Source organism: Microtus pennsylvanicus, chromosome 1, assembly GCF_037038515.1.
Source record: "Microtus pennsylvanicus isolate mMicPen1 chromosome 1, mMicPen1.hap1, whole genome shotgun sequence".
NCBI classification, from domain to species: domain Eukaryota; kingdom Metazoa; phylum Chordata; class Mammalia; order Rodentia; family Cricetidae; genus Microtus; species Microtus pennsylvanicus.
Window position 1 is genome coordinate 139403201 of NC_134579.1, and position 24125 is coordinate 139427325.

Below are 24125 nucleotides of genomic sequence, written 5' to 3' on the forward strand. Positions count from 1 at the left end.
TTTTGGGGTGGGTGTCACACTGGAGGTGAGGAGGAGAGCATGTGCCGCATACCCTCTGGGCCATAGAACGGCTGTTCCCCAGATGCGAGTGAATTTTTTTTCTATAGTTCCCTTGGAACGATGTTCACCGGCTCTGAGGAATGTTTCTCTTGCCTATGATGGACACTCAAGACTAGTCACTGTTGACTAATTCTTATGTCACGTCGACATAGGCTAGAGTCTTGAGATGGAATGAACCTCAGTTGCCTCCATAAGATTGTCCTGTAGGCAAATCTGTTGTAGGTTACTGTCTTAATTAACTAGTGGCTGATGCTGGAGGGTCCAATCCATTGTGGGTGGGTGCCACCCCTGACAAGGTAGTCCTGGGGCATAGAAGGAAGCAGGCTGAGCAAACCATGGAGATCAAGCCATTATGTAGGGTCCCTCCATGGCTTCTGCCTCAATTCCTGCCTTGACTTCCCTTCAGATGGACTCAATGATAGGTAAGGTGAAATAAACCCTTTAATCACTGAGTTGCTTTTGGTCCTAGTGTTTTACCATAGCAGAAACTCTTAACTAAGAATATTCTGTGGTATATGGCTGCTTCACACAGGGCATACAGAAAGCACCAGTTCTCCTCGATACTTACACTGTCTATAGGAAGGTCTCACTGTCCACAGGGATTCAGGAAAAATTAACTGTCCTTACAAGTTCACAGAGAACTTAGTCTATTACCCATGCTATTGTAGAACTTAAAAAACCTTACACTGGGCTGGAGAGATGGCTCAGCGGTTAAGAGCACTGCCTGTTCTTCCAAAGGTCCTGAGTTCAATTCCCAGCAACCACATGGTCGCTCACAACCATCTGTAATGAGGTCTGGTCAGCAGGCATACAAACAGACAGAATACTGTATACATAATAAATAAATATTAAAAAAAAACTTACACTTTCTTCTACCTCCCCTCTCCCACCGCACAAAACTCTCTCTTACACTGTAGTCCAGACTGGCCACAAATTCAAAGCACTCTTCCTTCCTCAGTCTCCCAAGTACTAGTACTGCAAAATTAAAGATCATGCCTGGGGCTGGACAGATTGCTCAGTGGTTAAGAGCACTGGCTGCTCTTCCAGAGGACCCAAATTTGATGCTCAGCATCTATGTGGTAGCTCATAGATATTAGGTAATTCCAGTTCTAGGGGTCCAACACCTTCTGGCCTCTGCAGGCATAAGGCACACAAGCTGTTCATAGACATGTAGACAGGCAAAACACCAATGCACATTTTTAAAATGCAGATATGGACAGGCAGGGTGCCACACACCTTTATCCAAGCACTCAGGAAGCAGAGCAGGCAGATCTCTTGAGTTCAAGGCCAGCCTGGTGTACAGAGAGTTCCAGGATGATCAGGACTACACAGAGAAACCCTGTCTTAAAAATAACCACCAACAATAAAAATGCACATTAAAAAAAACAGCAAAAAAGCCAAATGGTGATGGCAAGTGCCTTTAATCCCAGTACTCTGAAGGCAGAGGCAGGAGGATCTCTGTGAGTTCGAGGTCAGCCTGGTCCACAGAGCTAATTCCAGGACAGCCAGAGCTACACACATAGCTCTAAAAAACAAAAACACAAAACAAAAAAAGAAACATACCATTGGCCCTCGCTTGGGAAGCTGAGGCAGGGGGATTAGAGTTGCAAACCAATCATGGCTTTATAGTGACACTCTGGAAAACCAGAGAGTAATGGTGAGATGGCTCTGCTGGCAGAGGTGCTAAGCCTGGCAGCCCAAGGTCCCACAAACTGTCATCTGATGTCCACTTGTCCTCCTTGTACCCACACACATACACACACAAATAAAAAAAGGAGAGAAAAACAGCTAGTGTACTGTGGCTTACCCCTTTAAGCCCACCATTTAAAACAGTTCTCACCGAGTGGTGGTGGTGGCGCACGCCTTTTTAATCCCAACAGGCAGGCAATCTTGTGAGTTCAAGGCCAGCCTGGGCAACAGTGCTAATTCCAGGACAGCCAGGGCTACACAGGGAAGCTAGGGGGAAAAAAAAGACAGCAGTTGTCAACCTGTAAGACCCCTTAGGGGGTCGAATCCTGCATATCAGATATTTGCATTACGATTCATAACAGTAGCAAAATTATAGTTGTGAGGTAGCAATGAAAATAGCTGTATGGTTAGGGTCACCACACCGTAAGGAGCTGTATTAAAAGCTCCCAGCATTAGGAAGGCTGAGAAGCAGCAATTTAAGAAGTGGAGGGAGGCAAGGGTATATCTATGAGTTCTAGGCCAGCAGGACTATATAGTCCCCAAAACAAACTAAAAACACAGGCAGAAGCCACATAGGTCATTTGGATAGCCCCTCGTGAATGATTCCTGCTGTCACCAAGAGGATTTAGGGCAGTTACCGAGTATTCTTCAAGTTTGCAAATGCTAACCAGCCTTGTTAATACACAATACAAAAAGAAGGTGCTGTCTGCTGGGCCGTTCCAATTCCCACTGTCCACACAGACTTGAGTGGGTTAGGGCTAAGATGTGTTGCCCAGTCAGCACACATCAGGTGTGAGGATTAAATAAACACATCGTGCCAAGGACACGTTCTGCCGCAGTGCAAAGACTTTCTAGATGTAGTGTGGTCATGATAGCCACAGAGGTGGATCCCCCACCACTCACCCACCGGTACCGCTTAGGAAAGTTACAGCATGCAGGAACGCAGGGAGAGCTGTTAGTGGGAGATCACACAGGCCAAGCCTTATTGGAGGAAAGGTGTGTGTTCAAAGGGAGCTGTACCCTGCCCCTGGGAGAATTACATAAACCGTAGTTAACTTACGTACCCAGTTGCACTGTCCTGTGGGTGAGGGGTGACTGAGGGAGATAGGACAGCACTCCCTTAGGTTGCCTGGGGTCAAATCACAGCTGGACCTTTTCTTCCCAGCTGCAGGATTGGGAAGATCACTTAATTCACCCCCACCCCACCCCCTTCTATGCCTTGATTTCCAACCCTTTTAAAATAGAAACAGGGCAGAGGGTGTGGCTCAGAGGTAGAACATTTGCAAGCTGGGCTTGAGGTCCTGTGTTCCTTCCTGGCAGAGAGAGGGGAAAAACAGATAAAGAAAAGAATAAAAGATCTTGATGGCTTTGTTAGGAAGGCGTAGAGAGTTAGAGCAGCAAACTAGTATTGTTTGCACAGCAGGGTGAAGTTCCCTGTACTTAAAAAAGAAGGAAGGAGACCAAGGCCCAGCTCTGTTTTCCCAGCACTTGGGAGGTGGAAATGGATGGTCAAGGCGAGCCACACTTGAGAGCGAATTGAAGGTCAGCCAGAGCTAAATGAGGTCCTATTTCAGGAAACAATAGGAAAACAAAAAACAACTGTAAAGAAATTGTAAGGAGAGCCAGGCATTCAGGAAGCAGAGGCAGGCGGATCTCTGTGAGTTCGAGGCCAGCCTGGTCTACAAGAGCTAGTTCCAGGACTGACTCCAAAGCAACACAGAGAAACCCTATTTTTTTTGGGGGGGGGAGAAGCATTTGGGAGGCTGATGCAGAAGGATCAAGACACTTGGGTTACACGGACAGACCGTATCTGAAGAAAAAAAAAAGGAGAGGAGGGGGGAAAGCTCAATGTTTAAGAAAGATTGTTAAGCCGGGCAGTGGTGGCGCACGCCTTTAATCCCAGCACTAGGGAGGCAGAGGCAGGCGGATCTATGTGAGTTTGAGGCCAGCCTGGTCTACAAAGGGAGTTCCAGGACAGGCTCCAAAGCTACAGAGAAACCCTGTCTCAAAAAAACAAAACAAAACAAAAAAGAAAGATTGTTAAATCTGACTTGTACATTATGATACATATACATATATACATATATCAGAATATCACCTGGTACTATGCTCTATTACAATTATAAGTTATTTTATTTGGAATGTAAACTCATGTTTAGCATACACAAAGCTCTGGATTTCATCCTCAACACCACAACCAAGAGATTTACAACAATAGAAAAGAGGGCTAGGGAGGTGGCCTTGTCCTGTCAGGTAGAGGTGCTTGCTGCCAAGACTAAGTCCCTGAGTTCAATCCCCAGGACTCAAATATGGAATGAGAAAACCAACTTCTGAAAGTTGTCTTCTAATCTTCACTTGTTTACTGTGATACATACGAGCCCTGTCCCCAGCATGGATCTCTCTGAGTTCTAGGTCAGCCAGGGCTAAAATTGAGACCTGTCTCAACACCTCCTAACCGCTGCCCTCCCAAAAACTAAATAAACCAGGCACTGAAAAAATTGACAGTGAAGGGCATTGACTGCTCTTCCAAAGGATCTGAGTTCAATTCCCAGCACTCACAAGGCAGCGCACAAGCTTGTAACTCCAGTTCCAGGGGTTCTGATACCCGTTCTGATCTCTGCAGGCTCAAGGCACACACATGACACATGGACATACATACATACATGTAAACATACCAGGCATACACATGGCACACACACACACACACACACACACACACATATATATATATATATATGCAAACACACCAGGTACACACATGGCACGTGAACATACATACAGGCAAACACCCTTACACAGAAAATAAAATAATTTGGGGTAATTTGGGGTAACCTTTTTTGTTTGTTTGTTTGAGACTTTACAGCTCTGGCTGTTCTGGAACTCACTCTGTAGACAAGGCTGGCCTCAAACTCATAGAGATCCACCTGCATCTTCCTCTGAGTGCTAGGGTTAAAGGGATGAGCCCATGTGCTCAATAATTTTTTTTAATATTTATTTATTTATTTATTATGTATACAATACTCTGTTGGCGTGTATGCTTGAAGGCCAGAAGTGGGCACCAGACCTCATTACAGATGGTTGTGAGCCACCATGTGGTTGCTGGGAATTGAACTCAGGACCTTTGGAAGAGCAGGCAACGCTCTTAACCGCTGAGCCATCTCTCCAGCCCCATGCTCAATAATTTTTAAAGAACACTTTAAGCATGTTCGTCCTCAAAAATTATAACACACACTCCTGGGGATTGGGGTGGGGATGATGGGGTATGGGATACGGGGAAGCACTAGCCAGCCTCTAGGGGCTCATACTTGAAATCGTAGCACTTGGAAGGCTGAGGCAGAATTGCCAAGAGATTGAGGCCTGCCTGGCCTCTGTGACAGTTTCAGAGAAAGCAAATGAGTTAGGACAAACAAGACCAGGCCACAGAGGTTCATGCCTAAGATCCCACTCAGGACTCCAGAGGCGAGGCAGAAGCAGGAGGACCTGGAGTCAGTCAAGGCCTTCCTCAGCTACCGAGTGAGTTCAGTGCCGTGTGGGACTACATGAGACTCTGTCAGAAATTCTAAGTGTGAATATACATTTCTCTTTGAGTTTTGGTTTGTTTTTCTTTTTGAGGACTTTTTTTAAATAAAAAAAAGCAAGATGTTCTATATTTTTTAAATTTATTTATTTGTACTTTATGTACATTGGGGTTTTGCCTATATGTACACCTGTGTGAAGGTGTTGGATCCCCTGGAACTGGAGTTACAGACAGTTGTGAGCTGCCATATGGGTGCTGGGAATTGAACCTTGGTCCTCTAGAAGAGTAGTCAGTGCCCTTAACTGCTGAGTCATCTCTCCATCCCTTGAGGAACTTTTTTTTGGGAGCGTGGGGGGGGGGGGAGTTTGTTTTGTTTTGTTTTTCGAGACAGGGTTCCTCTGTGTAGCCCTGGCTGTCCTGGAACTTACTCTGTAGACCAGTTTGGCATCCAACTCAGAGATCCACCTACCTCTGCCTTCCAAGGGGTTAAATGTGTGAGCCACCAGGAAACAAGGATCAGCTTGCCTTTTTTTTAAAAAAAAAAAAACTTTTAAATTTTTATAAGATGTATTTATTTTATGGATATGCATGTAGGTGTACCACATGTGTACGTAGCCATAGAGGTCAAAAGAGGGCATTAGATGCTCTGGAAATGGATGGTTGTGAACCACCATATAGGTGCTGGGAACTGAACCAGAGCCCTCTGCAAGGAAAGTGTTCTTAACCACTGAGTCGTCTTAGCCACCTTTTTTGTTATTGTGTTCTCTGACAGAGTTTTCACCTTGCCTGGCCTGGACTCAGTAGATAGCCTAGCTTCACCTAAAACCTGAAATCCTCCACTTTCAGCCCTCTGAGTGCTAGACTGATAGGAGGTGTGAGCCACCACTCTTTAATTCAAAATAATTTTGGAGCGCTAAAGAGGTGGCCTAGCAGCTGGGCATGGTGGTGCACACCTTTCATCCCAGCACTTGGGAGGCAGAGGCCGGGGGATCTCTGAGTCTGAAGCTAGCCTGGTCTACACAGCAAGTTCCAAGATAGCCAGGGCTGCACAGAAAAAAACATTGTCTCGAAAAATAAATAAACAAGCAAAAAAGAAAAGAAAAAAAGAAAAGAAAAGCTGTGACCTAGATCTTAAAAGCACTTGCAGAGACCCAGGTTTGGTTCCCATCACTTACAAGACAGAAAAGAACAGTCTGTATTTCCAGTTCACTTTCTTTTGGTCTCCACTGGCATTAGGTTCACACACAATGTACTTGCAAAAACACAGGCAAGGGGGCTAGAGAGATGGCTCAGCAATTAAGAGCACCAGCTGTTCTTCCAGAAGACCCAGGTTCAAATCCCAGCACCCACCTGGCAGTTCACAACTGTCTGTAACTCCAATTCCAAGGGATCTGATACCTTCACACCAATGCACATAAAATAAAGTTAAAATAAATTTAAAAAAAAACACAGGCAAAAGATTCCTACACATACAATGCAAATAAACAAATCTTTAAAGGGTGGAGTCTGGAGATAAGGCCCAGCAGCTAATAGCACCTGCTGCTCTTCCAGAAGACCTAAATTCAGTTCCCAGCACCCATGTCAGGTGGCTCATCACTGCCTGCAATCTGGCTACTGAGCATCTGACACCTCCAGTCTCCAAGAGCACCTGTCTTCACATGCACACGCACCCACACTCGTGCACAAGAGCACCTGCCTTCACATGCACACGCACCCACACAGGTGCACAAGAGCACCTGCCTTCACATGCACACGCACCCACACAGGTGCACAAGAGCACCTGCCTTCACATGCACACGCACCCACACAGGTGCACAAGAGCACCTGCCTTCACATGCACACGCACCCACACAGGTGCACAAGAGCACCTGCCTTCACATGCACACGCACCAACACAGGTGCACAAGAGCACCAGCCTTCACATGCACACACACCAACACTCGTGCACAAGAGCACCTGTCTTCACATGCACACGCACCCACACTCATGCACAAGAGCACCTGCCTTCACATGCACACGCACCCACACAGGTGCACAAGAGCACCTGCCTTCACATGCACACGCACCCACACAGGTGCACAAGAGCACCTGCCTTCACATGCACACGCACCCACACAGGTGCCCAAGAGCACCTGCCTTCACATGCACACGCACCCACACAGGTGCACAAGAGCACCTGCCTTCACATGCACACGCACCCACACAGGTGCACAAGAGCACCTGCCTTCACATGCACATGCACCCACACAGGTGCACAAACAGACATGTAACTTAAAACAATTTTAAAAAGAAATCTTGGGGAGTCAGGCATGGTGGCACATACCTCTAATCTCAGCGTTTGGGAGGCAGAGACAGGCAGATCTCTATGAGTTCGAGACCAGCCTGGTCTACAGAGCAAGTTACAGGACAACCAGGACTGTTACACCAGAGAAGCCCTGTCTTTTTTTTTTTTTTTTTGTGGTTTTTCGAGACAGGGTTTCTCTGTGTTTTGGAGCCTGTCCTGTAACTAGCTCTTGTAGACCAGGCTGGTCTCGAACTCATAGAGATCCGCCTGCCTCTGCCTCCCGAGTGCTGGGATTAAAGGCGTGCGCCACCATCGCCCGGCGAGAAGCCCTGTCTTGAAAAAGCAACCAACCAACCAACTAAAAAAAACAAACAACCCCCCCCCAAACAACCCCAAACCAAAAATTCTCTTTGTTTTCCGAGACAGGGTCTAGCCATGTACTGCTGACTGGCCTGAAAGCTACTTTGTAGACTAGGTTGGTGTAGAACCCATGACCATCTTCCTTTTTCTGCCTCCTAAGTGCTGGGATTACAAGCATGTTTGGCTAGTTTAACACTATTTGAAGAGGTTTTTTTTTTTTGTTTTTTTTTTTTGGTTTTTCGAGACAGGGTTTCTCTGTAGCTTTGGTGCCTGTCCTGGAACTAGCTCTTGTAGACCAGGCTGGCCTCGAACTCCCAGAGATCCGCCTGCCTCTGCCTCCCGAGTGCTGGGATTAAAGGCGTGCGCCACCACCGCCCGGCCTTATTTGAAGAGTTTGTGCAGGAGCCATGAGGCAGACGGCATGGATGACATCACACACCTGTGACCTCAATGCTCGGGAGGCTGTGATAGGTGGATTGCTCTGAATTTGAGGTCAGCTTGGTCTTTATAGTGAGATGTTGTCTCAAAACCAAACAGTTCATGCTGTCACATCTAATTGGTAATCTTGGCCATGTTTTGTGTGTACTCTGGTGAAAGGAATCTAAGGCCAAGACGATCCATAGCATGCTTCCTTCCGCTCATCAGAAAATGGGATTGGAGCCGGGCGGTGGTGGCGAACGCCTTTAATCCCAGCACTTGGGAGGCAGAGGCAGGCGGATCTCTGGGAGTTCGAGGCCAGCCTGGTCTACAAGAGCTAGTTCCAGGACAGACACCAAAGCTACAGAGAAACCCTGTCTCGAAAAACCAAAAAAAAAAAAAAAAAAGAAAATGGTATTGGACATAGGTCACTAAGTGACCCTGTCATCAAGTTGAGGCGATGATAAATGGCATGTTTAACCTTTCCTTTTTCACACACCCTCTTTAAAAACATTTTATTTGTATTTAGTGTGTTTTGTTTGCATGTACGTGAGTGCTCCATGTGTGTGTCTGGTGCCCATAGAGGTTAGAAGATTGGCGTCAGAACCCCTGAAACTGGAATTATTCACAATTATTAGCTATTATGTGCATGTTGGGAACCATACCTGGGTCTTCTTTGAAAACACCAAATCAGCTGGCAGTGGAGGTGCGTCTTCAATCCCAGCGCTCGGAGGCAGAGGCAGGAAGATCTCAGTGCGTTCAAGGCCAACCTGGTCTACAAAGTGAGTTCCAGGCCAGTCAGGACTACACAGTGAAACCCTGTCTCAAAATACCAAAAATAAATAAATAATAAAGAAAGGAAGGAAGGAAGGGAAGAAGGAGGGAGAAAGGAAGGAAAGAAAGAAAGAAAACAAGTATCTTGGCCACTGAGCAATCTCTCCAGGTCTGTCTGCATTATTCATTATTTTGACCTCAAACTGGATGTGTGAGGAGGATGACCTCGAACTCCTGATCCTCCCACCTGCACCTCTCAAATGTGTTGTTTATTGATGCATCGCCACCACACTTCCCTCACCTCACTGGAAATGACAGGATATGTCACCTTTAAGGTGAACCCTAGTGTCTTGTGTACAGAAGGGGGATGAGTTACTTTTAATGATTGGTGGGGAGGAACAGATCATATAATTACATGGTTACAAATGCCTAAGGAATTTTTAATTTTTTTGTTTCTTTGTTTTTTTTTTTTGAGACAGGGTTTTTCTGTGTAACAGTTCTGGCTGTCTTAGAACTAACTCTGTAGCGCAAGCTGGCCTCAAACTCACAGAGATCCACCTGCCTCTGCTTCCTAAGTGCTAGGATTAAAGGTGTGTGCCACCACCGCCCAACTGTTAATCAAGGCTAATGAAACTGCTCTCTTCTCAGTTTGATTTATTGGCAGCGCAGCTGATGGCTGTTCAGGGTCTGTATTACTACCCAGGAGGTAGGTGGTACTGTCTCTGTTGGAGTACAATGTCCTTGAGTTGTCCTGCTTGAGGCCACATAGCCATGTTGATTATGGGGTTTTGATGTTCATAAGACACATGGCTTACAGGAGTGCCTCTATTTATATGATTGTCTATACTGTTCCCATAGGGTCTATCCCTGTTATAGGTGTTGACACCAAAGACAGAGGAACCTAGGCAATGTGGAAGCTGTTCTGCTTGATAAATCATACTAATGAAGGAACTGTGAATCAAACTATGGATCATGCCAGGCAGTGGGGGTAAGTTGGAGGGTAGCCTGGGCTACAGAGTGAGTTCCAGGATCGCCAGGGTCACACAAAGAAACCCTTCACTAAAAAAACAAAAAAGGCACTAAGGAGGTGTGGGAAGGATTCTCTGGCTCACTAGAACTCAGCGGCCTTGGTTGCATGCCCTCCTGCAAGGAACTGTCATTAATGCATAAATTTGACTCTTTGGGTATCTCCCAGTGATGGCTAGGATCACAACTGTACCACCATAGGCTGAGGACCATTTGGTGGTTACATTGATTGGAGAGAAATTACAATAAGATCAATGGATATATTACTGCAAAAGTCATAAAGCTTGGGGGCTGGAGAGATGGCTCAGAGGTTAAGAGCACTGACTGCTCTTCTGGAGGTCCTGAGTTCAATTCCCAGCAACCACATGGTGGCTCACAACCATCTGTAATGAGATCTGGTGCCCTCTTCTGCCCTGCAGGCATACATGGAGGCAGAACACTGTGTACATAATAAATAAAAAAATCTTTAAAAAAAAAAGTCATAAAGCTCTGAGACATTTTCACCATGGGCTCCCATACTCTCTCACTTAAAAAAAAAAAGTACATTTAGTTCTGGAGAGGTGGCTCCTCAGCAGTTAACAGCACTGGCTGCTCTTCCAGAGGACCCGTGTTCAATTCCTAGCACCTGCCAACAAGGCAGCTCACAACTAAATCCGACTGCCTCACACAGACATACACGCAGGCAAAATACCAATGCACATGAAATAAAAACAAGCAAATCATTAGAAAATAAAGTCAATTTATTTCTTTTGTGTATATGTGTGGCTGAGTGCATGGCAGGCATATGAATGCCATAGGATAATCTTTAGGAATGGACTCTTTCCTTTTATTATGTGGGTCCCAGGACAAAATTCAGGTTGTTGTCAGGCAGTGGTGGCACACACCTTTATCCCCAAAACTTGGGAGCCAGAGGCAGGCAGATCTCAGTGAGTTTGAGGCCAGCCTGGTCTACAGAGCGAGTTTCAGGACAGCCAGAAATGTTATACAGAGAAATCCTGTCTGTAAACTGCAACCCCCACACCACCCCTCCCCCAAAAAAAGAAAGAAAAAAATGTTCAGATTGTCAGGTTTACTGACAAGTACCTTTACCCACTGAGCCACCTCACTGGTCACTAGATTATTTACTTTTGAGACGGGGTCTCCTTCAACTAGGGCTGGCCTTGAACTAAGCTAGCTCGATGCAGAAGAGGCTAGCCTTAAATTCCAGCTTTCACCCTGCCGAGAGCTCTGATTACTGGTGCGCATGACCGTGCCTGAGCTCCAGCTTTAGCTTCTGCCTACACGCAAATGTGCAAATGTGTGACCATGAGGTGGTTCAGGTTACTCTCCAACACTTGAGTGGCGAAGGATGACCTTGAACTTCTGATGCTCCAAGCTTCACTTCTCAAGTGCAGGAACAATAGATGAGTGCACGTCCTGTTTCACTTGGACAGAATACAGGGCTTTGTTCACAAGAGGCAAGCACAGTCGTAGCTGAGCTACCTCTTCAGTACTGCCCAACCCTCTTTTAATTGAGCAGTACATTGTTGAAGCTGGAGAGATGCCTCAATGGTTAAGAGCATTTTCTGCTTGTCCAGAGGACTTGTGTTCAATTCCCAGCACCCACAGGGCAGCTCTCAATGACCCTTAACTCTAGGACTAGGGGATCTGACACCCTCTGCTGGCTTTTTTTGTTTGTTTGTTTTGTTTTTCGAGACAGGGTTTCTCTGTGGCTTTGGAGCCTGTCCTGGAACTAGCTCTGTAGACCAGGCTGGTCTCGAACTCACAGAGATCCGCCTGCCTCTGCCTCCCAAGTGCTGGAATTAAAGGCATGCGCCACCACCGCCCAGCGTCTCTGCTGGCTTTTTGCACATCAGGTACACATGTGGTGCACAGACATACATGCAGGCAAAACATATACATAAAAATCTTAAAATTATTTTTATTTATTTATTTTTTTAATTTATTAAAATTTTTATTTGAGATTTAACTTAGTGCATTGTAAGAGTGCAGTGGGCAAACAGTTAATCAAAACACCTAGCTTTTTATTGGTTTGATAGAGAATCTTGCTTTATTATTTCAAAGTGGTTTGGGACTTAGAATATTTCTGTCTCAAGCCTCCCTAATGCCAAGATTACAGGCATACACCACCATGACTGTCATAATTTCATACTGCCAATGATGTATGTTAGTCATAGCTGGGTGTCTATAGTACATAGGGTGATCACAGTGAGGTATATGGTCACTCTGCTATGCTAATATATATATATACACACACATATATTACATGTATATGTATACATATATGTTTTTCACTGTTTATAATTCTTAACAGTATAAATTTTATTTGTATATTTATTTTGTTATTTTAAAAATATTTTAGCTGGGTGGTACATGCTTTTAATCCCAGCACTTGCCGGGCGGTGGTGGCGCATGCCTTTAATCCCAGCACTCGGGAGGCAGAGGCAGGCGGATCTCTGTGAGTTTGAGACCAGCCTGGTCTACAGAGCTAGTTCCAGGACAGGCTCCAAAACCACAGAGAAACCCTGTCTCGAAAAACAACAACAACAACAAAAAAATCCCAGCACTTGGAGACAGGCAGATCTATGTGAATTCAAAGTCAGTCTTGTCTACATAGTAAATCCTAGCCCACCTAGAGCTACAAATTGAGACTGTATTTAAAAATTGTTTTAAATTGTGTGCGTGGCCGGGCAGTGGTGGTGCACACCTTTAATCCCAGCACTCGGGAGGCAGAGGCAGGAGGGACTCTGTGAGTTCGAGTCTAGCCTGTTCTATAAGAGCTAGTTCCAGGACAGACTCCAAAAAAAAAAAAAAAAAAAAAGAACTTAACTAGGGTTCTCTGCAAGAGCAGTAAGTGTGTTTAACTGCTAAGCTACCTCTGTACCCTTTCTTTCTTTCTTTCTTTCTTTTTTATTTATTTATTTTCTGTGCATTTGTGTTTTGTCTGCATGTATGTCAGCATGAGAGTGTTGTGTCCTATGGAGCTGGAGTTATAGACAGTTGTGAGTGGCCATGTGGGTGCTGGGAATCCAACCTGGGTCCTTTAGAAAGAGCAGTGTGTGTAGGGGGGTGGCGCACCCTTTAATCCCAGCACTTGGAAGGCAGAGGCAGGCGGGGCTCTGTGAGTTCGAGTCTAGCCTGGTCTACAAGAGCTAGTTCCAGGACAGACTCCAAAGCTACAGAGAAACCCTGTCTCGAAAAACAAAACAAAACAAACAAAAAACAAACCACAAAAAAAAAGAGCAGTCAGTGCTCTTTAACCACAGAGTCATTGCTCCAGCCCTTTATTTTATAAGTTTTCTTAAGACAGTGTTTCATGCTGTAGCCCAAGCTAGCCTTGAATGCCCACATAGCCCAGGCTGGCCTTGAACTGGACCAGTCCTTTTGCTTGAGCATCTTCAGTGCTGCTGAGATTGCAGGAGTGAGCTAGCTAGCATTCCTAGCATTATTATTTAATTATTGCTGCTGGCAGTGTAACATAGAGTCTTAAGCCTGCCAAACATATGCTGAGCTAGACCCCAGCCCAATATTTATTGTGTGTTTACATCACATGCGGTTTCTAATAATAATTTTTAATCTTTCAGGATCTACCAGGAGCCCCATTTTACAGATGAGGCTCAAAGAGGTGAGTTCACTTGTTTTAGGTCAGAGAGAGGGTAGCAGAGGTAGGATTGCCACTCAAGTCTGTTTTCATGGTGGGAAGAGGGGATACTGGGGCTGCTGTCACTGATCTATTTCAAACAGTGACAAGGGCAATGGTAAAACTGGCATCGTAATTGGAATTGTAAGGATCTGGACTTGGGTACTAATCCCAGCACTTCTTTGCTATAGGATCTTGGCAGCTTGGTTTCCACTGTAAGAAAGAGCCTTTTATTTGTCGTCTGTGATAGGGGTTACATTTGTAACCCCCTCATCGGGAGTATGAAGATACCTCAGACAATGCTTGGCTCAGAGCCTGGCACATCGTGAGCACTCAGAATTGAGAGCTGTTATTGTAACAATGGTGATTATTGCTGGACCACGCTGCTCCCAGAGGGTTACAATATCCGTGGGGAGCTGCACTGTCCGTAGGCAAGGTTACATAATTCCCCAAAGGGGTGACACTTCCCCGGAGACTATGGTCTCCCTAAGGAGGAGGCATGAAACGTCTTTGAAGCACTGGTGAGCTGGTTTAAAGGTTAAATAGGAACCCAGTAATAGAGAAGTATGGGGTTGAAGCCCTAAGCACCTACAGCCTGAACCCGAAGGGCCTTCCCTCTTTCCGGATGAATCTCGCTCTGATTCATCATCTTTCAGCCTTCTAAGCCTACATCGCTTCCTTTGTAACTCCAGTTTATTTTTCATTTTCCCCGTGACTGTATTAATGCTTAGCTTGTGAGAACATAGCTTCTGTTTGCTCTCTATCCCACTGCAGGCTGCCTACCTGCATCCGATCGGTACCCCGATTTCCTGTTTTCCAGCCTCAGGCTCCATCCATACCTCCCATCTGCTGCAGAGAATACAGACTTAACACTTCCCCTACACTCAGGCCTTTGGTCTTAAGCCCTGTCTTCCTCTCACCCCCAATGCTCCTCCGGAGCACATTTGTTCAGACTTGGGTCGCCCCCTGCATCCTGGCACTACCTCCGGAACCCCCTGCTCCAGTGTGGAGGTGGGGGTTACCTCCGGCTGCGCTCCCAGGACAGCTGTAGCCTGGGGACAGTGGTGATTGTGGGGGCTCCCAAATGCATCCTCTGGTCACTTCCTCCCCAGCTGGACTGCGTCTGTCAGGAAGGCCAAGACCCCATCTCCACAGGAGACGAGGGTACAGCCGCCTCCCCATTTCCGATGCTGGGAAATGTTTCCCACCCATTCCACCCCACCCCTGGACAGCTGCCCTCTTTCAGGCTCGGGGTTGAGGGGGGTTGGGTAAACTCAGGCTGGGAAATGGCTATGCTCTTGATCATCCTCCAAGATCCAGACTCCGCCCCCCTGTGGAGAAGATTCTGCCCCTTCCCCACAAAAATTTCTCATCATCCCCCTTCATAAAATTCCTTTCCTCCAAAATGTCCCAAAAGAAACTCTGGAGCCAGGAAAGGGCAGAAGTGAGGCAGCAGGTAGTGAGTGCTGAAGACTTAAGTTCTGCTGACTTAGAGCCTCCAAGAAGGGTCGTGACCCCTAGGACCCCCACAACCCCTCCCCGCCCTCCTCTTTCTCCCTCCCCCGCCGCGCGGCCCCTTTAAGCCAAGAGCCGGTCGGTCCTCAGTGGCTGCGCGCCGGCAAGCGTGTGTGAGTGTGTGTGTGTGCGCGCGCGCGTGTGTGTGTGTGTGCGCGTGTGCGCGGGAGGGGGCGGGCACAGTGTCTCCATGGCGACGCGGTGGTGACGTCGCCGGCCGGGGGGCGTGGGCGTCCCGGCCCCGGAGTGCGATATTAACCCGGGAGGCGGCGGCGGGGAGGGGAGAGGCTCTGAGAGGCGAGGCCGGGTGCGGCGGCGAGGGCGTCCCAACGGGCGCGGGACGGGACGGGGCAACGCGGGCGCCAGGAGCAGCGGCCCGGAGTCGGGGCGCCTTGCCCCGGGCCCCCCAGCATGAAGACCCCGGCGGACACAGGTGGGGGCGGGGGCAGCACGTGTGGGGGAGACTTGTTGCCCCGGGAAACCGGGAGGAAAAACTTTGGGCGGGGGATGAAGGGGTTCAGGGGAGCCCGATTGATCCCCAGTTCTGGGGGGACCCCCAAGCACTCGAAACCTGTTGCTTCTCGCGGCACGAGCTGAGGTGCTGCCTGGGAGCCCCAATTCCGTGGATCCTCTTGGAATGGTGTGGGTGCTGCGGGTGCTGGTCTTTCCCTGCTCGGACCCGGCAACCTGGGCTCTCCAGGGATCTCTGGGGTGGCAGAGTCCCTCCCAGTCGTTCTGTCACGTTGCACTCCGGGGGCCGGGACGTGTGCGGGGCGAGGGGGAAGGGTTCGATACAGGGGCCCGCTATGCTCGGTTCCGTGCTACGCGGTCCGGCAGGTGACCTTCACGGCCGCGCGTGCCCCGCACCGGGTGAGCGGGTTACGGGATGGTCCAGAGTAGGGCGTTAGTGGGGAGCACGGGACTCGGGGTCCGAGCTGCACCGCCCCTCCCCCGTCCGTCTCCTCGCTCCCCCGCCCGCACTGAGTCGCAAAGTTCCAAAGCGCAGCCCGAACGTTCGAAAAAGGAACTTTTTGTTTCCGACCTTAGAACGCGCGGCTTTAAGGTGGCTCAGGGGAGACTTGGGTACCCTCCTCTAGCGCGGGCGGAGGCCGGGAGTTGAGGAGGGTGGGAAAGATGGGGGGGAATGCAGAGGCTCCCTCATCGTCCTTCCCCCTCCCCGATCCTGCGCCTCTCTTTCAGCGGGCCGTCTTTTCCCTCCGCCCCTCTCTTCCCCCGCCAAGTTGCTCCTCCTTAAGGGGCCAGGGTTCCCCTCCCCCCCCATCGCCGGGCGGGGGGCAGCAGGATTAACCCCCCTCCCACTCGGACTTTTCCCCCTTCCCCTCCCCCGCCGCCCCCGGGCTTGCACAGGCTGGACTTTGCGCTGGGGGAGGGGGCCTCGCCGCCCCCTGCCCGCCTGCCCCGTCGGAATCCGGCCCGGGGCGGGGACGAGGGGGGGGGGAAGGGGCCGGGCGCCGCTGTTCAAACTTGTTTCCTTCCCCCGGCGGCGGCCGCGGCTCGGGCTCCTATGTGCGGGTGTGTGCCCCGACCGGCCCACCCACCCCACCTCCCTGCTCGGCGGGTGGGGGCGGCTCTTAAAGGGCTCGGAGTGGGGCTCCGGCGCCAGGGGATTGGGGCCGAGGAGAGGGGCGGGGGTGGGGCAGGGGTGCGCTGTGCCGTAGGGTCAGTCACGTGCGTCCCACTTACTCCCCGACTCCCACAGGCTCCCGGGCTGCCGGGCCCTGGGGGCAGCAGGAACCTCGCCTCGCCCGGGGAGGGGACCAAGGCTCCCAGACAACCCCGCCTTGTCTTCCCTCTGTGCTACGGGCCTTGGCTTGACGGGACCTGTAGGGCCACTGCAACCCTGCCTGGGGTCCCGGTCGCGTGTTGGTTCTTTGGGGAAAGCGAGAGACCGGAACGGCCTCCGGGTCGGTCTGTCTCTCCGACTGCGGGCCACTACTCGCCCCTCCATCCGATCATTCTCCATCCCGGCGCTTCTCTACTCCGCCGTGGCTGTTTCCCACTTCCTGTTTTCTTCCCGGCTCTGGCGCCATCGAGGTCTGCCTGGAGTGGGGGAGGTGTTGAGGCCCCCCAGGAGGCAGACGTATTTTCACCCCCCCCCCACATCTGATCCCTATAGTCCCCTAAAAAAAGTTTAGGTAGTCATGTTAAGTTGGGGGTTGTTTTCCAGAACTTATGCCCCCACCCAGGCTTGCACAGTCTGGGATATCCAGGTGTGCCTTCTGGGACCCAGCCATCCCAGCCCTTCCTGTCTGCAGCCACTCTACACGCTGTGTTTCTGGAGCCCTTCCCTCAGTCCCAGCCGCCTTCTCCCAGCCTCACTGGACCCACATGCTTGAGAGGTCCAATACCCTCAAGCTTTCTTGCTGCAGAGCTGGTGTTTCCGTGATTTAAGCACGTGGACCCGTATACAACACACACATGGTCTCCTTGCCCGTGCCTGGCTCCTGGCTCCAAGGCCTGGGGAACAGGAGCCCCATTGAGACACCCTGACGTCACCCCCAGTCCGTCCCCTCCCCAAAGCTGGGAACAGGCCCTCGTGTATGCTGTGTCCTGATGAGGAAAGCCGGTACTAGGGTGGTGCTGGGGTGGGCCTGGGCTTGAGGAGGGGTCTCTGCCAGAAGTGGCAGCCAGGGTCCAGTCCTGGGGGTGATGTTTTTTAGGGAAGGAGGTTAACAAGGGGGCCTGGGGCAGCTCCCAGAATGTGGGCTTGAGGCCTTTCCAGAGCCCCCCACCTCCTTTCCGAGTTCCCTTTGTGTTGCATGCAGTCTCTCTCCCTCTCTTCTGCAAAGTTTATTTTTAGCCTCCTGCTCCCCCGCTCCCAGGACTGTCGCTGCACACACGTTGCCTGGTTACCGGGACACGGAGGCTGGGGCTGGTGGGCTGGGAAGGGTGGCTTTAATTTTGGGGGGGAGGGTGGAAGTCAGTACACCCCTCCACCTCCAGACTGATGTCTTAGGGGCTTCGCCCCCCCCCACTTGGGACTGGGAACCAGATTGGAACTGAGGTGGGAGTAGCATGGAGCTTTGTGCCCTGATGGGAACCAGGAGAATTTTGGAGGTGGTTCTAGGGTATATGGAGGGGGGGACTTGATGACTTGGGATACCCTGGACCTTGATTCTCTATAGCAGAATAGAGATGATGGGGTGAACTCCCGGTGGGGCTGTGAGTGCATGGATCCTTAGGGGTTGTCAGGGACTGTCCTTGCTAAACTGAATAGGGCTGCTGGTGCAGGACTCTGGGCAGGTGCAGGACTCTGGGCACAAAGTCCCAAACAGCTGGAAATCATGTTCCTGGAACCTGGCAGTGACTGGCTGGTTTGAGGCAGGGATTTCTGAATGGGGCATGTGGACTAAGGGGAGTGCTGAACTGGCCATCCCTTTCTACCCAGGGTTCTGAAGTCTGTGTAGGGGAATGTTGAGTAATGTGTTTGGAAAAGGTGGTCCCTGCTGGACTGGAGCTACTGATTCCTGTGTTGTCCCAAGGGGAAGGAACCTCTTTTGGATTTCACTCTGGGGTTGAGGCTATGGGGAGGCTCAGTCTTGTAGAGGCCTGGTCGGTTTCTGCTTGAGCTGGGCCCAAGGGAGGGGGGTACTGACTCACACCAGTTTGGCTAGGGCTTGGGACCCCACCCATTTTTTGCCATATACCTTGGTCTTCTATAATGGTACTAGGGCCCCTGATCTGCCTCCCCCCTTCCTTGTCTTCCTCTCCTTTCCCTCCTCCCACCCCTCCATTACCGGCTGCCTAGTACTGAATTATTGATGGCCCCTGATTACCCGGGGGTTTGGGAAATGACAACAGCCGCAGCCCCCCCACCCCAGGCTGCCCACCCCCTCTAGGGACCAAGTCAGCCCACCACCAACCTTTACCCAAGGTTAATGCTGGGGGCGGGCCAGCAGGTGGGCTGGGAATAAACTGAGGATGGAAAGGAGAGGGTGGAAGAGGGAGGAAGGTAACAGTTCTAGGCCTGCTTGGGCTCTGTCTGGGCCAGGTCCCCTCCATCCAAGTCCTAAGGGTATACTGGGGGAGGGCATTGTGGCTCAGAGGGTCCAGTGCTGTGGGGGGTGGAGGGGCTCTCTCTCAGACAGTCTGGGTTTCACTCTCAAGGGAAGACAGAAGCCTCTGTGTGTGCAAGCGCTGACCTCATCGTCAACCAGCCACCCCACCCGGCCTGGTCCTTTTAAGAAAAAAAAAATTCCTCTCTAGTCCTTGGTGGGAGTAAGAGCTTCTATGGGTCTAAGAGGAAAGATCATATATGTTTCTAAGGCGAGTATCGCAAAAGCTGGGGGGGGGCATTATTTATTGGCTTTGAATAGAAGTAGGGGTACATAACATAGAAAGGGCTGTACCCCCATCCTACTGGCCACGTGTGCCCTTTCCTGCCCCTCCCCCTCCCCCACTGGCAGCCCTGCCCGCCATCCTGGCTTGGTGCCTGGCCCCCTGGCACTGGCCCCGGGACCCGCCGCCGTTGGTTTCCTGTTTCTCCCGGTGTCGCTGGAGCAGGCTCCAGCTTCCCCTCCTCCTAGCTCCTGTCTAACCCCCTCACAGATACACATACTGTCACCTTCTGATGGAAGTCTTCATTTGGTGAGGGAAGAGGGCTTTTCCTGGTGATGGAAGGCCCAGGGGCTGGGCAGGAGGTGGACTCTAGGGTGTGACCCAGAGCCCCTGACTTGGCATCTTGACCCCAGGCCACTCCCTATCTCCTGTCCCTAGGGTTTGCCTTCCCAGACTGGGCCTACAAACCGGAGTCATCCCCTGGTTCAAGGCAGATCCAGCTGTGGCACTTCATTCTGGAGCTGCTACGGAAGGAGGAGTACCAGGGCGTCATCGCCTGGCAGGGGGACTACGGGGAATTTGTCATCAAGGACCCTGATGAGGTGGCCCGCCTCTGGGGTGTCCGCAAGTGCAAGCCCCAGATGAACTATGACAAGCTGAGCCGGGCCCTGCGGTGAGAAGGGGCTGTGGGTCCTGCAGGCCATGAGGCTGGTCCCCATGGTTGGAAACCCCTGGTGCATGAGGACAGGTTTGGGTTGGATATCTAGCTCTATCAGATCCTCTAGCTGTGTGAACTTGGGCCTTGGGCAAGTCCTGGCCTTATGAGCTCGTAGGTCACAGATGATATCCCAGGTGGAGAATATAGTCACCATTGGAGCTTGTGGTGTGGTCATCGCTCTCTGGCTACTTGTTTTCTCTTTTGTGGCCTTAGGCGATTGGGTATCCTTTATGAGTGGCACACAGCCACATGTCATGGTGCTTGGGTCCTCTGGAGTGTTCGCCTGATGGCCCCATGGTGTTTTGTGCCCACAGCTATTACTATAACAAGCGCATTCTGCACAAGACCAAGGGCAAGCGGTTCACCTACAAGTTCAACTTCAACAAGCTGGTGCTGGTTAATTACCCTTTCATCGACGTGGGGCTGGCCGGTGAGTGTGCCGGGGATGCATGGACTGGAATGAAGAGGTGGGTCTGCCTGTGTCCAGCATGGACCAGAGCTCCTGATGCCAACTCTCCCTTCTCTTGTCAGGGGGTGCAGTGCCCCAAAGTGCCCCTCCAGTGCCATCAGGTGGTAGCCATTTCCGCTTCCCCCCTTCAACGCCTTCCGAGGTGCTGTCTCCCACCGAGGATCCCCGATCTCCACCGGCTTGCTCTTCATCTTCCTCCTCGCTCTTCTCTGCTGTGGTTGCCCGACGTTTGGGCCGGGGCTCAGTCAGTGACTGTAGTGATGGCACGTCAGAGTTGGAGGAGCCTCTGGGAGAGGACCCCCGGGCACGACCACCTGGCCCTCCAGAGCTGGGTGCCTTCCGAGGGCCCCCCCTGGCCCGCCTCCCGCATGACCCTGGTGTCTTCCGTGTCTACCCCCGGCCCCGGGGTGGCCCTGAACCCTTAAGCCCCTTCCCTGTGTCACCCTTGGCGGGGCCTGGCTCCCTTCTGCCCCCTCAGCTCTCCCCGGCTCTGCCTATGACTCCCACCCACCTGGCCTACACACCCTCGCCCACGTTGAGTCCTATGTACCCCAGCGGTGGTGGGGGCCCTAGTGGCTCAGGGGGAGGCTCCCACTTCTCCTTCAGCCCCGAGGACATGAAACGGTACCTGCAGGCCCACACCCAAAGCGTCTACAACTACCACCTCAGTCCCCGCGCCTTCCTGCACTACCCTGGGCTGGTGGTGCCCCAGCCACAGCGCCCTGACAAGTGTCCGCTGCCGCCCATGGCACCTGAGACCCCACCGGTCCCCTCCTCAGCCTCGTCTTCCTCTTCCTCCTCTTCATCCCCATTCAAGTTTAAGCTGCAGCCACCTCCGCTAGGACGCCGGCAGCGGGCAGCTGGAGAGAAGGCTCCAGGAGGCACCGACAAGAGCAGCGGTAGCAGTGGCTCAGGTGGGCTGGCTGAGGGGGCAGGCGCATTGGTCCCCCCACCGCCACCACCCCAGATCAAGGTGGAGCCCATCTCAGAAGGCGAGTCCGAGGAGGTGGAGGTGACTGACATCAGTGACGAGGATGAGGAAGATGGGGAGGTGTTCAAGACTCCCCGTGCCCCACCTGCTCCCCCAAAGCCAGAGCCGGGAGAGGCACCTGGGGCAGCCCAGTGCATGCCCCTTAAACTGCGCTTTAAGCGGCGCTGGAGTGAAGACTGTCGCCTGGAGGGGGGCGGGGCTCTGTCTGGGGGCCCTGAGGATGAGGGTGAGGACAAGAAGGTGCGTGGGGACACGGGCCCTGGGGAGGCTGGAGGGCCACTCACCCCACGACGGGTGAGCTCAGATCTCCAGCACGCCACAGCTCAGCTCTCTCTGGAGCATCGAGATTCCTGAGAGCCATGGGCAAGGGCCCCCGTGTGCCCCCTCAACACCCCAAGCTTTTGCTGCCTTAACCCCCACAAAGCCCTGGAGGTGAGGGCAGCTCTCTTAGTCTCTTCCCTGCCTCCCCCCTTTCTCCTCCCCACATTTTGTATAAAACTTTTTTTTTTAAATGGTAGGGTGGGTGGGTACCCACCCAGGACTGGGGGGCTAATCTCCTCATCTCTGGGTTTCTAAGTTCCGGGCAAAGTGGTGGTGGGGGGCGGGAGGGGGGTGTTAAGGGGGGGCACCTCCATTCTGGGGATTTCTACTTCAGCAGAGGCTTTGGCCTTTTAACACCCAGGAACTTTTTTGTATTACAAAAAAAGGAAGTAAAGCCTTGACCCCCTCCCTGTTCTCTGCCACTTACCTCGTCCTACCCCTTCCCTTCCGAGCCCCCTCCTCCCAGCCCTAACCCTGCCTTCCTTGCCCCTGTAGGGGCTGTGAGTGCCTGGGTTTCTTAGACCCCACAAGGTTGCAGTAGGGGCCGGAGGGACAATTTTATAAACCAAAAATTCTGTGGGGGTGGTGGGGTGGGAGGCAGAGGAAGGTGAGGGGGGCTGCAAATCTATGGGCCACAAATCTCTTCAAGTGCCTGTTCCCCACTCCACCCCAGTACTGGTCCAGTCCCTCACACCCACCCCCAGCTGGTCCTAGGTCTGACCCATGGGCAGGTGGGTCAGGGACAGGAAGGGGGTCCCTTGAAACCAAACTGGAAGCCCCTCTCTGCCTCCCAGGGGTGGTCTGGAGGGCTGTGGTCAAGCCTTATTCTGTATTGGGAATGGAGGGTGGGGTGGGACACAAGGGGGCTGCTGGAGAATGTATTCAAAACAATAAAACTTTGGACCTTTGTCTGTGGTAATCTGTCCTAGGTACTGGGTGCAGCCAGCCACAGCATCACCACAGACCTGCCTTAGTTCCGGGCAGGTCCAGACACACACCTGCTTCCATCTGTGGCCCAAAGGCCTGACTCCGTCGGAACAGGTCATCTGCCTGGGGAGCTCTGACCACCTTTCAGGTGTCACACACCTCAGAGTAGATTAAGGGCTCTGGCTTTCTCTAGTCTTGCTTGTATTTCCTTGACCGGTTTCCTATCTTCAATCTGCCTCTTGACCCTTAACAGGGTTGAGCCTGTTGTCCCTGGTTCTCCTATGACCCGAATTGGTTTCCCCCTCCAGCTCTTGACTGCTAAACCACACTCCCTGGTGGAGGGTCCTGTGCTTTGAACTGCCTCTAGCACCCTGCTCCTCTCGAAATGTGTGTGGAGGAGGGTCTAGTGGTCCACACCTGTAATTCCAGCACTTGACCAGGTGGGAAGTTCTAGTTTAAGGCTTGCCTGGGCCACATAAAAAGGGGAGTGTCCTGTTATCGTTGTGCTTGGGGTCCTTTGATGAGGCTTGCAGTGCCTTGGGCTGGAGTGGGTGGTTGAATGCTTCTGCTCTTCCAGAAAACCTCAGTTCTGTTCGGAGCACCCATGTGGGGTGACTCATGACAACCCCTAACTTCGGCTCCAGGGAATTTGTTGCCCTCTTTTGGCTTCTGATACCCACATAGAATTGGGATACATTCACACAGATTTACGCGATAAAATCTTTGAAGAAATGTATATATGTTTTTGGGCTATACACATATTTGTGTATCATGTGCTGTGCCCCAGGAGGTCAGAAGAGGGTGTCATGTTCTGGAAGTAGAGATGGCTAGGATCTTTCAGTAGTTAGAGGTGGCTAGGAACTTCCACGTGACTCCTGGTACCTGACCCTCGGTCATCTTCAGGAGCAGCAGGTGCTCGTAACCATCAAGCTATCTCCAGCCTCAATAAAATTAAATTTTAAACCCTCAAAAATAATTGGTAGTCTTTGTCCCACCAGGGTGATCTCCCCAACCAGCAGGTTTTACGAGGGATTCATTATCCTGATCCTGACCGACATCCTGTGTGTCATGTATTTAAGCATTCAACATCGAAGTTAAACTTCCAGAGATATAGAGCT

General features: G+C 51.2%; 1 protein-coding gene across 2 annotated transcripts; it reads left to right on the forward strand.

Annotated features, from left to right (window-relative positions):
* The first annotated feature begins 15548 nt into the window (after window positions 1-15548).
* Window positions 15549-22988, forward strand: Erf (ETS2 repressor factor). 2 transcript variants are annotated; one of them, XM_075988723.1, is made up of 4 exons: window positions 15549-15715; window positions 20020-20254; window positions 20614-20729; window positions 20831-22988. In XM_075988723.1, the coding sequence occupies exons 1-4, from the start codon at window positions 15694-15696 to the stop codon at window positions 22111-22113; spliced, it is 1656 nt and encodes a 551-aa protein (XP_075844838.1). In that variant the 5' UTR covers window positions 15549-15693; the 3' UTR covers window positions 22114-22988. The 2 variants fall into 2 exon arrangements, with proteins under 2 accessions (XP_075844838.1, XP_075844847.1); XM_075988732.1 differs by lacking the exon at window positions 15549-15715 and adding an exon at window positions 15799-16345.
* The last annotated feature ends 1137 nt before the right edge of the window (window positions 22989-24125 follow it).